This window comes from Bombina bombina, chromosome 3 (assembly GCF_027579735.1).
Source record: "Bombina bombina isolate aBomBom1 chromosome 3, aBomBom1.pri, whole genome shotgun sequence".
Lineage (NCBI taxonomy): Eukaryota > Metazoa > Chordata > Amphibia > Anura > Bombinatoridae > Bombina > Bombina bombina.
The window spans coordinates 286,277,864-286,295,752 of NC_069501.1; the positions used below are offsets into that span (position 1 = coordinate 286,277,864).

Below are 17,889 nucleotides of genomic sequence, written 5' to 3' on the forward strand. Positions count from 1 at the left end.
CACATTTGAAAATAGAAGTGTAAGTTAAAAGTGTATAAAAATTACATGCTCTTTCTGAATCATGCAAGTTTATTTTTGACTTTCCAAATTCCTATCCATTAAAATTTGATGGAAGGGGTATGATAAAGACTAGGCTTCACATATATTTTATATTCAATGGTTAAGATCTGACTCCAAAGATGCACAGATATTATAATATACTTAGCAATGTAACAAATTTATACCACAACTGCATACATTATTGAATACAAAATGGTTAACAATGTGATCATTCGTTTTGTCATTTGCTTTACTAGTCATGTTGCTAAATACAGAGTTTAATAAAGATCTGTAATGTGCACAGCTGTTTGCCTGTGAAGAATCTGTAAAGCTGCACACAGTGTGGGCTTGGTTATGCAAGAAGACAGAGCTAGTGCTTCCTGGTGCAGTGCATTGTGGGAGCGTCACACATGTACACTGCTGCCCGAGGGAACACTAATGGTAGAAGCAGGTAAAGTAAGGATACATGTGGGTCTTTTTAATCATTGATTGATTTGTGGTGCTGTGGAGCATTCCAAAGCAACACCTGTGTTTTTTTATTATTATTCATGTCTGTTATTACAGCCTGATTGCCATGGTTGTGTTTATTTTAGTTTCTTTAATATGCCTTTAAAAAGAATGTTTGGGTCTATCAAACATTATCAGTAATCAGTCATCTGTAGGCAGGTTAAATATTTGTACAATTCAAACATAAGCTTTTTATACTATAGGAATAATATTATGCTACAGTCTTGGTGCAGATTTTTTGATAAATTAATGTAATGAAATTGGATTAACATTTTTAGAGACTAAATCTCATAAACAGCCCTCATTGGCTTAATATTGGTACTTTGGAGCTTTAAAATGCCAGAGAGTTTAACCTAATCATTGGCATAACTGTCTGTTATGAGCTAGGTTTGTATCTTTTCCGAAAGAGTTTTCCAGCCCACATAGTTTTCACTTGTTCTTTACTTTTATGACATATGAAAAAGGCACAGCTTATGTGTGTTTTCTGGCTTTGGGTTATATTTATACTCCAAGACACATATTTCTTGCCTGTTTTTTATTATCTAAATCAATACTGTACATAACAGCCTTGAAAGATCAGCCTTAGCCAAAAGTACATAAAAAAGCTCATGTTTTGTCTATTGGATAACAAAGCAAGCATCTGTTTGCCAAAACAACTCCGTTTCATGTTGCTTTTGTGTAACATTAAAGGCACAGTTTCAAGCATGAAAATGGTGTGGCATTTTTCTTTAAAGGGATAGGAAACTCAAAAATGTTCTTGTGTCATTAGACAGATCATACAATTTATTTTTTTTAAAGTTTCCAATTTACTTATATTATTAAATTTGCTTTGTTCTTATTGTATTCTTTGTTGAAGAGATACCTAGGTAGCTGTCTGGAGCACTACATGGTAGGAAATATTGCTGCCGTCTAGTGCTCTTGCAAATGGATAACATTTTTGAAAAACTGTTGCCATTTAGTGCCCCAGACACGTGCACGCTCCTGAGCTTATGTCTCTGCTTTAAAAAAATAATAATTTGATAATAGAAGTAAATAATTAAGTTATGTAAAATTGTATGCTCTGTCTTAATCACGAAAGAAACATTTGGGGTTTAATGTCCCTTTTTAAGGTGTTTTTTTTTTGTTTAAAGGGACAGTCAACACCAGAATTTTTGTTGTTTTAAAAGATAGATAATCCCTTAATTACCAATTCCCCAGTTTTACATAATTAACACAATTATAATTATAATAGAGTTCCCAGAAGGGGAACTTGTAGGAGCGCGCTAATGTGTAAAAGAAAAAGTAATAATATATGCTCAATGTCCAATGACAATGTTTTATGATTTTACCATACAACGTTTTTCCTGAAACGTAAATGAATGACCAGTTCGTGCAAAATCAAACGTAAATGAATGACCAGTTCGTGCAAAATCAAACTTAAAGTGATCTAAGCTGTAGACCACTCCTCTTGATCCCAGTGTGAGGGACGATCTAAACAATCAGAAGAGAGAGAGAGGGCGCCTCATAGTGTAAGATATTGTTGAAAAGTGCTGTTGTTTTACAAACATAAAAAGGCTTACCGAATGGTATTGCACCGTACTCTAACCAGTGCCAGCAAGCGGACAAACACTCTACAGTGGTTAGCACACGGATCCAACTTGTTGGTCAGCTGCGTCCTGGATTTCTCTGTATCGGTGTCAGCTATAATCCAATATTGGCCGCTTTGTGGATGTAGACTTGATGCTTCGGTGTACCTTGATTAGCACCCAAAGAGGGGATAAAACCATATGACAACTGAGGGGATAAAACCATATGACAACTGCAACGCGTTTCTCAACCATAACAAACTGGTCATTTCCTCAGGCAATACAAATTAATAAAAAGCATCATAAATAGCATCTTTAAATACATGTGTAAGTATCAAAACAGAAGTTGTCACAATTAAAAAGAACCAATAGTAACATTAATTGTATCTCTACGTGAGAGAACTGTTTGAGTGAACTTTGTCTTGGATGTTTCTCATTCGATATTTGTGAGAGTAATTTAACCCTATATGTGTTGAATAAAATATAAACAAGCAAGGAAATGTCAAATACAGCTATTATCTCTAATGATTTTAACGCTTTGTTTGCATGGAATGCTCTCTACCGCACGGCGAGTGTATGCATGCATATGTCTTAGAACAAAAACAAAGAGTGACTGTTCTGGGTGTATAATAAATTCAATCATTTCTTAGTCATATTAGACCTCATGAGAGACTCCTGTTTTCGTGGTAATAAAGTGGCTAGAATAACAGATTACGGGTTGACTGATATATGATTTTTTTTTTTTTTTATAAAACTAACTAATTATCTTATTGCTCTATTTTAAGAGCATTAATTAGGTAGCTGAAAACCAAAAATGACTTTCTTCAAACATACCCTTTTGATTGTCTGTATTACTAAGAATAAAGTTTTAGTCGAAAGAAAATGTGTGATGTGCTCTTAATATGCACCTAAAAATATATTTGAACTGTGGTGGCGGTGTGAGAGTTAGTGAAGTGCTCTAGTGCATTGGAATGTGTTTGAATGTGCAAAAGTGTAAGTAAGTGCTGCAGTGAAGATGGGTTGTGTACGGGTGTAAAATTACTATCGTGGTGATCTAATTGTGTTTGTGTGCTTGTGTGTTCATGTGATCGCTGGATTGCTGATAAATGGAATATTAATGTTTTGTTTTTTTAAATGGCAGATTATTATAGATAAATGTATGTGAATAACTCTGTCTTTTAGTGTATTACTAAATAACAGAATAAATAAATACATGTGAATGTATAAATCTTGTGATTTGTCTATAATGTCTTTGTTTAAGTGAAAGATAATGTGAAATATATTTGTTAGTTGAATGCCGTTAGGTCTAAATTGGCATTTAAACCAGATGGATACAGAGTTTTCAGTTTGAAAATCCAATATGTTTCACGTTGTCTTAGTTTATTTAACCTGTTATAGTCAGATGACTTTGGTACAAAATCTATGGGGTGACATTTGAAAATATGAGGGTTACCATGGTGTTTGTGTAAACAGTGTTTGGGGATGCTGTGCTTAATTTTAGTTTTATTGCAATCTTGCAGTTACGATAGTGTTCACCCCATCAGATTCTGACTGTCCTAGAAGTGCGACCTACATACTGTAGGCCACAAAAGCATTCTAATTAAATATACCACAAAAAGGGAGTCATACTGAAGAAACCTTCATTGGAAATGATTCCCCAGTGCTTGTTGATTGAAAATTTTAGTGCCAGGGAGTTTAATGAATTTGCAAGAATTGCATCCTGTTTTCCCGCATTTATAAACCCCCTGAAGACCAAAAATGCCTTTATTAGTTTTGTTTCTTTCTTTATTTTTTAATTTGACATGTTTGACTATTTTACTGGGAGCTAGTTTATTCCTCAGAGTGGGTGCTCTCCTATATACTATTCTGGGCTTGTCCTTAACAATGCTTTTGAGTATGGGATCTCTTTGTATAATGTACCAATGTTTATTTAAAATGTGTTGCATTTTGTAAAAGTTATTGTTATATTGGGTAATGAACATAATGTTCTCCTGATTATTTGCTGACTCCAACGCGGGACTCAGTCCCTTTTTACTCTGTAGTATTTGGTTTCTATCTAAATTTTTCATTCTAACAAGAGCTTGATCTAATAGGCCAGGGGGATATCCTTATTCTATGAATCTACTGTATAAAATTTGTCTCTGTTCTAAAAAGGTGTTAGGTTCTGTACAATTCCTCCTTATCCGTCTAAACTGGCTATATGGGACATTGTGAATCCAACTTCTATGGTGGTTACTATTGTATTCTAGAAAACTATTACTGTCTACATCTTTAAAAAAGGTTTTGGATATTATTGTGTTATTCGGGCCCCAACTTAGCACGAGGTCCAGGTATTCTATGGTATGTGTTTGTATATTAGCAGTGAATGTGATACCCATATTATTCTGATTGAGGTGTGTAATGAACCGATCTGCTGAGGGTCTGTCTCCATCCTGGATAAAAATGAGATCATCAATGTATCGGCCATAGAAGACCAGGTTAGCCCCAAAGTCTGCATATCTCTCTTCGAAAAAACCCATGAAGAGATTCGCAAAACTAGGGGCAAACCTGGTCCCCATGGCCGTACCTTTTGGTTTGTAAATAAAAAATGGTCTTGGTATATAAAGTAATTGTGTTGCAAAATGTAAAAATGTTTTCCAGAATGAATGTTCTTTGTGCATTAGGTAAATATGGGTCTTGTTCCAAGAAATGAGATACTACTGAAACTCCTAAATCATGTGTTATATTGGCATACAAAGAACTGACATCACATGTAATCCATAGTGTGTTTCTGTCCAAAAGTGGAATATCATTAATAAATTGTAGGAGATGAGTGCTGTCCCTAATATATGAGGGCAATGAGATAACAAATTTCTGTAAAAACTGATCGATGTAATATGATAAGTAACAAGTTAAATTGCCAATTCCTGCAATGATTGGTCGTCCGGAGGGATTAGATCGGTCCTTGTGTATTTTGGATAAATGGTAATAGTGAGCTATGCGGGGATTGGATATTTAAAAAAAATCTTTTTTATTCTTGTTAAGGATACCCAGGGAAGCTCCTTTGTCAACCAGTGTGTGATATGTTTGTAAATATAACGAAGTCGGATCCTTGAGCAAGATCCTATAGTAATTTTTCGTCCCCTAAAATTCTGTCTGCTTCTCTGATGTAGTCCTCAAAGTTTTGTACAATGATCCCCCCCCCTCCCTTGTCCGCGTCCCGAATGATGATGTTTGGATTGTTTTGTAAACTGTGTAGTGCTTTTATATGTCTGTGAAATGAGATATCTTTTTTTCCGAGTTGCGGATTTAAACATTTTCTCAAGATCCTCAGAAACCATATTTTGATATAATTCTATATGTTTATTATCTGTATTTGTGGGATTGAAATTGGATTTGTTTTTCACAGAAGTGTGTATATAATCATCGAAAAGATGAGTTGTGAGATTCTCAACGTTGGATGTAACACATGGAGTCTGTCAATATCTCCATAATGTTTGCTGGCATGGTGTCTGTCAATATCAACTGGGATTCTGTGATGTTATAATTGCTGGCTTTCAGTTTTTTGTTGGCAAAATATTTTTGTAAAGTCCGCTTTCGAGTAAAGTTGTTTACATCTACAAATAAATCAAAGATCTTGGGGGATTGGGTGGACAAAAAGACAATCCCATTTTTAATATCCTTTTTTCTTCATTGGATAGTGGATAGAATGAAAGATTGAATATGCCCTGATCAAGTCTGGATAGTTTCTATTTCTTGGCTGCAATGGATCTGCCTCTGGCGCCTCATTTTCTTGTATATGTGGTCTTTTTATAGGTTGCATTGGAAGTACATCTGTCCTTGCAGTTTGGCCTATCCCTAAAAAAGGGGGCGGTGCAGTATCACTAGTACTTGGACTCTACAGGTCTCTTGTTGATATGAGAGGGCTAAATCTATTCTGGTGTTCATATTGTTCATAATGTGTGCTGGAGTGCTGTGTATTGTCTTGGTTATATATCCATTTATTATGTGTTTGAGGATTGTGATTGGGTGATCTAGTTTTGTGTGATTGAGTGTTGTAGTTTTTATGATCGTATGAAATTGGACTTTTGTCCTGTAAGCATGATCTTGTATAATTATAAGGTCCCCATGAATGTTCATTCTGGGGAGGATAGTGTGATCTACTATGCTGTTGTGCTTGAGTGGTTTGATATGATGTAGACAGCATATGTGATTAAGTGTTATGTTTGTATGGCTGTTCACACAAACACCATGGTAACCCTCATATTTTCAAATATCACCCCATAGATTTTGTACCAAAGTCATCTGACTATAACAGGTTAAATAAACTAAGATAACGTGAAACATATTGGATTTTCAAACTGAAAACCCTGTATCCATCTGGTTTAAATACCAATTTAGACCTAGCGGCATTCAACTAACAAATATATTTCACATTATCTTTCACTTAAACAAAGACAGTACAGACAAATCACAAGATTTATACATTCACATGTATTTATTTATTCTGTTATTTAGTAATACACTAAAAGACAGAGTTATTACACTACAAAGGCATTTCAGGAGTGGCGCGGTCAAAAACTTACTATGATTAAACGGCTTATCAACCCCTTGACTTTGGAAATTATCCCTTTTCAGGATTTAAGGGATTTGTTTGGTCTTCCAAACTCCCATGGCTTTGCATATTTTCAGTGCAGACATTATATCACTAAATTAAAAACAGAGGGGCGTCTCCCCAAAGAGCCTACCCATGTTGATAATCTATGTGCGCTAGCAAAGCAGGGTTCATATAAAATCACACACACATACAATTTCATCCTCAAACATTTTGAGGACTCTGCTATGCGCAGACTTATATCAAAATGGGATGGTTTTAATGACTTATTAGTAAATGAAGAGCTCATTCACGCAAGTCTGAGAAAAATACAGACAGTCACCATTTCTGCTAAGTTAAGGGAGTCACACTTAAAATGTATACATCAGGCCTACATAACCCCGCACCTACGTTCTAGATGAGTTCCTGGAGCTAGAGATACTTGCCCCAAATGCAGCTTTGCTTCACCAGACTGGCTGCATTTGCTATGGGATTGCCCCAAGTTAAAGAGCTTTTGGCTCAAGATCTCATACTGGTTCACGAAAGTAACAGACTCAGATAGTACTCTCAGCTCAACGTATTATTTTCCTAATCTTTAATGACAACCCACCCTCTTTTGACAACTTAGAATCCACAGTCATAGTTTTGGCAAAACAAGTGATTTGTCAGGTTGGGGCTAGTGATAAAGCCCCCTCTCTCCAAAAGCTTCTTAGAAACATACACACGCAAATGCTAATCGGACAGGCAGATGTGAAAGGGGATCCGGAAAAACGAATAAAACGTTTCATACTTAAATGGGGGACCTATCTTCTGCATCTACCGGAGGCAGTCAGGGAAAAAGTCATATAACCCATTTAGGAAACAGCCTCTTTATCTTAAATGAAAACCTTAAAGGTAACTGGGTCTTTCCCTGCCCCCCAGAATTAACTATAAATACTGCACTGGTTGTGCACAAACTTGCCTACCCTGAAGCCTTCTTTCATGATGTCACTTTTCACTGACACCTCCTTCTCCCTTTCTTGCTCTTGTCGCATGTCCATGGGGGGTGAACTAAACCGGAGGGCTCCAGGTAAGTTATTATGTGTTTGTGTTATGCGTCTGTGTTACCTTTTTGTTTGTTTGTATTTCTGTTTGTTTTTGTTTTATGCATTATGTTGTTATACTACATATAAGATAAATGTGAACCCATAGCCTCTGCATGGTGAAGTTATACGGGTCGTGATTATGTAACCAAACGTAGGATCCTAACACTGTATTGCTTTTTGTACTTTCCTGTTGGACTTTATCAAAACACTGTCATAAAGTTGAGTTGACTTATGTCTTTCTGCCATGTATGTATGGGATTCCAATAATAAATAAAGTTAAAAAAAAAAAAAAAAAGACAGAGTTATTCACATACATTTATCTATAATAATCTGCCATTTAAAAAAAAAACACATTAATATTCCATTTATCAGCAATCCAGCGATCACATGAACACACAACCTTAGGTCCCACGAGCACACAAACACAATTGGATCACCACGATAGTAATTTTACACCCGTACACAACCCATCTTCACTGCAGCACTCACACTTTTGCGCATTCAAACACATTCCAATGCACTAGAGCACTTCACTAACTCTCACACCGCCACCACAGTTCAAATATATTTTTAGGTGCATATTAAGAGCACATCTCACATTGTCTTTCGACTTAAACTTTATTCTTAGTAATACAGACAATCAAAAGGGTATGTTTGAAGAAAGTCATGTTTGGTTTTCAGCCACCTAATTAATGTTCTTAAAATAGAGCAATAAGATAATTACACCTAGATTACGAGTTTTGCGTTAACAGGGGTGTGGTGCTAATGAGCAGTTTAAGCTCACCGCTAACTTACAGACAGCGCTGGTATTATGGGTTTTTACAAACCCGGCGTTAACCGCAAAAAAGTGATCGAAGAGCAAAATTTAGCTCCACATCTCAACTCAATACCAGCGCTGCTTACGGTAGCGGTGAGCAGGTAAAACATGCTCGCGCACGATTTCCCCATAGGAATCAATGGGGGAGAGCCGGCAGAAAAAAAAAACTAACACCTGCAAAAAAGCAGCGTTCAGCTTCTAAAGCAGCCCCATTGATTCCTATGATTCCTTTGGGGAAATACATTTTATGTCTACACCTAACACCCTAACATGAACCCCGAGTCTAAACAGCCCTAATCTTACACTTATTAACCCCTAATCTGACAACCCGACATCGCCGACACCTACATTATATTATTAACCCCTAATCTGCTGCTCCGGACACAGCTGCCACCTACATTATACTTATGAACCCCTGATTTGCTGCCCCCAACATCGCCGAACCCTACATTATATTAATTAACCCCTAATCTGCCGCCCCCAATGTTGCCACAACCTAACTACATTTATTAACCCCTAATCTGCCACCCACAACGTCGCCGCCACTATATTATATGTATTAACCCCTAAACCTAAGTCTAACCCTAAACCTAACCCCTAACTGAAATATAATTTTAATAAATCTAAATAAAATTACTATCATTAACTAAATTATTCCTATTTAAAACTAAATACTTACCTGTAAAATAAACCCTAAGATAGCTACAATATAACTAATAGTTACATTGTATCTATCTTAGGGTTTATTTTTATTTTACAGGCAACTTTGTATTTATTTTAACTAGGTACAATAGTTATTAAATAGTTATTAACTATTTAATAACTACCTAGTTAAAATAAAGACAAATTTACCTGTAAAATAAAACTTAACCTATGTTACAATTACACCTAACACTACACTATTTTTAAATTAATTACCTAAACTAAATACAATTAATTACAATTTAAATAAATTATCTAAAGTACGAAAAAAAACCCACTAAATTACAGAAAATAATAAAATAATTTCAAGAATTTTAAACTAATTACACCTACCTAATCCTAAATAAAAAGCCCCCAAAATAAAAAAGCCCTACCCTACACTAAATTACAAATAGCCCTTAAAAGGGCCTTTTGCGGTGCATTGCTCCAAAGTAATCAGCTCTTTTACCTGTAAAAAAAAAAGAAGTACAAATACCCCCCCAGCATTAAAACCCACCACCCACACAACCAACCCGACTCTAAAACCCACTCAATCCACCCTTAAAAAAACCTTCCAACAGCAGGTTACTGTTCAGCACTCTGTTTTTGAGGTTATTTATCCGTGCAGGCTGCAAGGGTCCATACCAAAAAAACCAAAAATAAGTAGAAAGTTCAAGCTGCACTTTTTAATCAGTGCTGCTGCAGCTTGAACTTTCCCCTTGAAAAAACCTAACACTAACCCCTTGAAGATCACCCTACCTTGAGAAGTCTTCACCCAACCTGGCCGATGTCCTCCAGATGGGCAGAAGTCTTCATCCAGGCGGCATCTTCTATCTTCATCCATCCGGCGTGGAGTGGCTCCATCTTCAAGACATCCGACGCGGAGCATCCTCTTCAAACGACGGCCGACTGAAGAATGAAGATTCCTTTAAATGACGTCATCCAAGATGGCGCCCCTTAAATTTTGATTGGCTGATAGAATTTTATCAGCCAATCGGAATTAAGGTAGAAAAAATTATATTGGCTGATGCAATCAGCCAATAGAATGCCAGCTCAATCCTATTGGCTGATTGGATCAGCCAATAGGATTGAACTTCAATCCTATTGGCTGTATGCATCAGCCAATAGGATTTTTTCTACCTTAATTCCGATTGGCTGATAAAATTCTATCAGCCAATCGGAATTGAAGGGAAGCCATCTTGGATGACGTCATTTAAAGGAACCTTCATTCTTCAGTCGGTCGTCGTTTGAAGAGGATGCTCCGCGTCAGATGTCTTGAAGATGGAGCCGCTCCGCGCCAGATGGATGAAGATAGAAGATGTTGCCTGGATGAAGACTTCTGCCCTTCTGGAGGACCACTTCTGCCCATCTGGAGGACCACTTCTGCCGGCTTCGTGGAGGACTTCGGCCCGGTTGGGTAAAGACCTTTCAAGGTAGGGTGATCTTCAAGGGGTAAGTGTTAGGTTTTTTTAAGGGGGGATTGGGTGGGTTTTAGAGTAGGGTTGGTTGTGTGGGTGGTGGGTTTTAATGTTGGGGGGGTATTTGTACTTTTTTTTTTTTTTACAGGTAAAATAGCTGATTACTTTGGGGCAATGCCCCACAAAAGGCCCTTTTAAGGGCTATTTGTAATTTAGTGTAGGGTAGGGCTTTTTTTATTTTGGGGGGCTTTTTTATTTTGTTAGGGGGATTAGAGTAGGTGTAATTAGTTTAAAATTCTAATTTAGTGTTTGTTTTTTCCGTACTTTAGATAATGTATTTAAATTGTAATTAATTGTATTTAGTTTAGGTAATTAATTTAATGATAGTGTAGTGTTAGGTGTAATTGTAACATAGGTTAGGTTTTATTTTACAGGTAAATTTGTCTTTATTTTAACTAGGTAGTTATTAAATAATTAGTAACTATTTAATAACTATTGTACCTAGTTAAAATAAATACAAAGTTGCCTGTAAAATAAAAATAAACCCTAAGATAGATACAATGTAACAATTAGTTATATTGTAGCTATCTTAGGGTTTATTTTACTGGTAAGTATTTAGTTTTAAATATGAATAATTTAGTTAATAATAGTAATTTTATTTAGATTTATTAAAATTATATTTCAGTTAGGGGGGGTTAGGTTTAGGGTTAGACTTAGTTTTAGGGGTTAATACATTTAATATAGTGGCGGCAACGTTGGGGGCGGCAGATTAGGGGTTAATAAATATAGGTAGGTAGGTGTCGGCGATGTTAGGGCAGGCAGATCATGGGTTAATAATATTTAACTAGTGTTTGCGATGTGGGAGGGCGGCGGTTTAGGGGTTAATATGTTTATTATAGTGGCGGCGATGTCCGGTTCAGCAGATTAGGTGTTAAAATATTTATTTTAGTGTTTGCGATGTGGGGGGGCCTTGGTTTAGGGGTTAATAGGTTTATGGGTGTTAGTGTACTTTTTAACACTTTAGTTAAGAGTTTTATGCTACGGTGTTGTAGTGTAAAGCTCTTAACTACTGACTTTTAAATGCGGTATCAGTCTTGACAGGAGAGGGTGTACCGCTCACTTTTTGTCAGACTCGTAATACCGGCGCTATGCAAGTCCCATTGAAAATATACGATATGCAATTTACGTAAGTGGATTTGCGGTATTTCCGAGTCTGGCCAAAAAAAGTGAACGGTGAGCCTGTCATTTCAAGACTCGTAATACCAGCAGGCGTTAAAAAGCAGCGTTGGGACCTCTCAACGCTGCTTTTTAACCCTAACACACAACTCGTAATCTAGCCGTTAGTTAGTTTTATAAAAAAAAAAAAAATTCCCAACATATATCAGCCAACCCGTAATCTGTTATTCTAGCCACTTTATTACCACGAAAACAAGAGTCTCTCATGAGGTCTAATATGACTAAGAAATTATTGAATTCATTATACACCCAGAACAGTCACTCTTTGTTTTTGTTCTAAGACATATGCATGCATACACTCGCCGTGCGGTAGAGAGCATTCCATGCAAACAAAGCGTTAAAATCATTAGAGAAAATAGCTGTATTTGACATTTCCGCTGTATTTGACATTTCCTTGCTTGTTTATATTTTATTCAACACATATAGGGTTAAATTACTCACAAATATCGAATGAGAAACATCCAAGACAAAGTTCACTCTAACAGTTCTCTCACGTAGAGATACAATTAATGTTACTATTGGTTCTTTTTAATTGTGACAACTTCTGTTTTGATACTTACACATGTATTTAAAGATGCTAATTATGACGCTTTTTTTAAATTTGTATTGCATGAGGAAACGACCAGTTTGTTATGGTTGAGAAACGCGTTGCAGTGACAAGAATAAAGCACTTTTAATCATAACCATTTCGGAAGTTGTCATATGGTTTTATCCCCTCTTTGGGTGCTAATCAAGGTACATCGAAACATCAAGTCCACATGCACGAAGCAGCCAATATTGGATTATAGCTGACACTGTAGAGTGTTAGTCCGCTTGCTGGCACCGGTCAGAGTACGGTGCAATACCATCCGGTAAGCCTTTTTATGTTTGTTAAACAACGGCACTTTTCAAGTATATCTTACACTATGAGGCGCCCTCTCTCTCTCTTCTGACAGTTATAATTATACACGTTTTATCTCTGTAATTACCTTGTATCTAAGCCTCAGCAGACTGCCCCCTTATTTCAGTTCTTTTGACAGACTTGCATTTTAGTCAATCAGAGCTGTCTCCATGGTAAATTCATGTGCATAAGCTCAATGTTATCTATATGAAACGCGTGAACTAATGCCCTCTAGTGGTGAAAAACTATCAAAATGCATTTCGATTAGAGGCGGCCTTCAAGGTCTCAGAAATTAGCATATGAACCTCCTAGGTTTAGCTTTCAACTAAGAATGCCAAGAGAACAAAGCAAAATTGGTGATAAAAGTAAATTGGAAAGTTCTTTAAAATTACACACCCTATTTGAAACATGAAAGTTTTTTTTGGACTTGACTGTCCCTTTAAGTAAAAATGCAAACCGGCTTTAGCCAAAGTGTTGTTTGATTACCAGTTTGTCATTTTAATTTGACATCTCTTTGCCATTTACACTTATGTTACCAGGGCCACCACTAGAAATTTTGGGGCCCCTGACTTAACCATTGATCAGGGCCCCCCCCCCCCCTCCTTTGAGATGTGCAATTTTTGACCAAGTGACTAAAACGTATATGCACTTTATTCTTAAGTGTCTATTTAAACTTGCAAATGTTGTAAAGGTAGTAACATACACTGCAACACACACACACACACACTCACACATAAGTATTCACATATAGACACTCTAGCAAACACGCAAAGAAACTCAGACACAGACACTTAGCACTTGTTTACATTGACCTGACAAGTAATGAGGTAAACTACAGTTTTGTAAAAAAAAGGAGATTTAGAAAATAAAATATGGAGTTCTGATTATCTTTTTGTAAAGGAAGATGCCAACTAAATGATGACAACAGCATGCAGTGGCTTAAAGGAAGGGCCCTAAAATGCCTAAACAATAATTTAAAGGTTAAATGGTAGATTGGTGACTTCCGGAAAGGTCTCATTAGTCTCAAAGTCTGTAGAAAGATGTGAATAATAAGTAGTAAGGTCAAAATGTCCTAAAAAGGAACAGACAATGGACACACACACACACAAACTCAAACTTGCACATACACCCAAGGAAACACCAACAGAGACAGCCTCAGAAAACACACAAAGACATACACACACACACACAGATACACCCACAGAAAACACAGAAAGACATACATAGACACCCTCACTGAGACATCCACAGAAAACACACAAAGACACACCCTCACAGAGACACCCACCGAAAATACACACCCTCACAGAGACATCCACAGAAAACACAGACATACATACACAAATACACAGTCACAGAGACATCCACAGAAAACAGACATACACACCCACCCTCACAGAGGCATCCAGAGAAAATATACAAAGACAAACACACGCCCACCCTCACAGAGACACCCATAGAAAAAGCTCAGACATATGCACACACCCTCACAGACATCCACAGAAAATGCACAAAGACATACACACCTACCCGCACAAAGAATACCAACAGAAAAAAAATACATACACACTCATAGAGACACAAACCAAAGCACAAAGACATAAACACAGACACCCACAGAAACACTCACAGGAGGAAACATTTATGCACCTTGCATCCCCTAAATCAACAGTGTGTGACATGTATGATAAAAAAAATGCAGAAATTAAGAGATCACTTTTTAAAGAATCATGTTTGTAAATGTGCAAACACAAATAATTCTGTGAATTCTAAATTGTACATTAATGATCTGGGTAGATGGCTAGATGAAGAAAAGTACTTTTAAAAGGTTGACATGTTTGTTTGATATTTTCCCCAACCAAGAGCACCACTTCAAATATAGTGTACAAATGTTCCCATCTGTCAGCTGTACTTGTGGATTTTGAAAATGCTGTACTCTATATGGTCTTGGTGGAACCACAAGCTGTGGTACTCATACCATTAGATCTGGTTAAATGCAGGATTTAAGCTTGTTGGTATGCATTTCAAAATTAAGTCAGCTGTAGAGTAAACTGAACAGTTTTAAGTAAACCTGTCTTATTTCCAACACTGAGCAATCTTAGTCTGAGAGTATAACATGTTATGCAGATGTAAAAATCTTAGATAAAATGCCTCCTTGTATCTGGAAAGTCCTTGCATAAAGGGGCAGTAAACTGGAATGTAATATATATCATTTGTGTATTGAGGAGGAAACATTTCTGCATGGTGTTAAATATAGAATTTCTACAGCATTGTCAAATAATCAAAAATACACTGCTGCTAAAAAAAATGTGTTTTTATGGACCCCTGGCCCCACCCTATAACTACTACCACACTGAAGTTACAATCTTAAATTGTACAAAGAAATAAAAAACATTTGCAAAGTAAGTCCTACCTCCTCTGCAAATGAAAGTGATCAGCCGTCTGACTCAGACACACACTCTACAAAGTGCCAAGTCTGTCTCACACTGTGCATAGTGGTTTAGTGCACACTCAGAAATCCTCTCAAATGCTAATACTTTACTCCTTGCAATAACATTTCCCATGATCAATTAGCACTCTGCTGTAGTACCCACTGGTGACTGCCAAGATTTAAAGATTTTTTTTATTTTTTTTTAGTTCTTGCCTCATGGGGCCCCCCTAGCCCATTGGGCCCCTGACAGGAGTCACCCCTGTCACCCCCTGATGGCGGCCCTGTATGTTACTACCGCATTAATTTGTCACACAGAAATAATGACAATGGCTGTTTATTGCCTTTTTAGTGTATACATTTGTCACACTATCTTCTTTGTGGTGTGCTGGTGGCAGTAAGGTTTTAAAGGGACATGAAACACAGAATGTTTATTTTGTGATTCAGACAGAGCATACAATTTTTAAAAAGTTTCCACTTTACTTCTATTTTCAATTATTTTTTCTCATGGTATTCTTTGTTGAAGAGTTACCTATTTACGTAGCGTGCACATGTCTGGAGCAGGGCCGGTGCTAGACTGTTTTGCACCCTAGGCAAGACCAGCTACTTGCGCCCCTCCCTCCCTACCAAAAAAAAATAAATAAAATTATTACATACATTTGCTACTGGTTACTACAATACACCTAAGTGTAATAACATGACCTGCTGGCCAGCCTAATGCAAGGTAAGTAACTGACGGGTAACTCACAAAACACAGTTCTTCACTCCTTGGCTTTTAGTGACCATAGAACAAATGAATTAAAGGGAAGCTCTAGTGCATATTATCATAATAATAACAATGATTACAGATAGATTAGATAGAATCGATAGATTTAATATAAAAAAATCTGAGAAGTAGCTGGTTTTATGTTGTAAAAGAGTTTGCAAAAGGGTATTTACATATCTTTATGAATATTAGAAACGTTTATCCTTTTACTTATAACTTGGGAACATGCCAGTGCAAAATCAGCTCAATAAAAAAAAAGTCATTTTGTGGCTTTCCAAGACCAGATAAAAGTTTTCTTCTGTAAATCTCCCTCTATGAGTTTTTATACATTTTCATGTATATAATAGAATATACAATTAGGAAGCATTTTTTTATGGGAAGTTGAAAGTCTGCAAAACTTTATATCTGAAACATAGAAAAAAAATCTTTAGGCAAATAAAGTGCAAACCAATGTTAACCTGCTATGTGTGAAATCATAAAAATGCTGTGTATTTTATGTGTATGTGGGAAGGTAGACCTCGGCATCAATTGCTTCTCTTACGGTGGTCTATAGTCTGACACAGTCAGAAAGCCCCTACAGCATATCTTACTAATTAGCTGTATCGAGATGGGTTTTCCCTCTTCCACTGCACCTCCAGCCTGTTAATCCTTGTCACTCTCCTCCCACAACTGCCAGAATATGATGTCCTTGTCACACTTCCTTGCTCCCCAACCTATCAGTCCCCTGTACAACCCAGCCTATAACTTGATATGTATGGCAGCTGCCTGGAGGATATGCCGGACGAGTGTTAGGTGGCTGCATTGTGAGGAGGGGGCGATCAAATTACAGAAAAATAGTGTGTTTGTTACGATAACTAGTCAGTCATGCTGGTAAGTGGCCTGGCTTGCCTCCGCTCGTCCTCTTACCATCTTCATGTCGACGGCACATACATTGAGAACGCTGAGGAGGAAGTGATGGGTTTGTTGGAAGGTCACTATGTCACCCCTTTTCACTTCCTCCCAGGCAGCCAGGCCCGCATCACAGATGTCGGAGGCCCCTGCTTCCTCCCACCGGATACTCTGAGGGGTCAATATGGCGCTTGTGTTATTGCGCACTGTTCAGTACAGGGAGACCTGGTGACTAGGGGTTCGCTAGTCTGAGGTGTTCACTCTTCTGATAGAACACTAGCGGAGTCTGGGGAACCCGGTTGGAGCCGCTGCGCCCTAGTCAGCAGTGATCCCTAGGGGTGGCTGCCTAGTTTGCCTAGTGGGAGCACCGGCCCTGGTCTATATGAATAATGAAAGAAACATTTTGGGCCATGTCCCTTTAAGTTCATGTATTAGAGATAATCATAGAATAAACCTTAGTTTTGTGCAAATAATTTCTTACAATTTTTTAAGCTTTTCGTTTTTGTTTGAAATTAGTTTATTTGGTCATTTGTTTGTCTGACAAATTAGTTAAATGCAATTTACTTAGCAATACTTCAATTGGTTGGTAATATTATTATTTTTACTTGCCAATTGATATATTTTGTTCTAACTACTTTATTAGTGAATATATCTCATTCTAACTTGCTATTCGTTATTATATTCTTGTTCTCACCTGCTATTAGTTGTTATTTAACCCCTTAATGACCGAGGACGTGCAGGGTACGTCCTCAAAAAAAAAAAGGCAGTTATCGCCTGAGGACGTACCCTGCACGTCCTCGGTGTGGAAAGCAGCTGGAAGCGATCCTGCTCGCTTCCAGCTGCTTTCCCGGTTATTGCAGTGATGCCTCGATATGGAGGATCCTGCAATAACCTTACATGGCCATCCAATGCAGAGAGAGCCACTCTGTGGCCCTCTCTGCACCGGACATCGATGGCCGGTATCGTTGGTGGGTGGGGAGCCGACTTGGGAGGCGGGGTGGGCGGC

General features: G+C 37.4%; 1 protein-coding gene across 2 annotated transcripts in view; it reads left to right on the forward strand.

The window, feature by feature from the left end:
- The first annotated feature begins 364 nt into the window (after window positions 1–364).
- METTL27 (methyltransferase like 27) overlaps window positions 365–17,889 on the forward strand; it is a 101,583-nt gene continuing 84,058 nt past the window's right edge. For both annotated transcript variants that reach the window (XM_053706337.1, XM_053706338.1), the window contains exon 1: window positions 365–490. In XM_053706337.1, coding sequence (XP_053562312.1) covers window positions 450–490 — 41 coding nt within the window. In that variant the 5' untranslated portion in view covers window positions 365–449. The remainder of the gene's footprint in view (window positions 491–17,889) is intronic.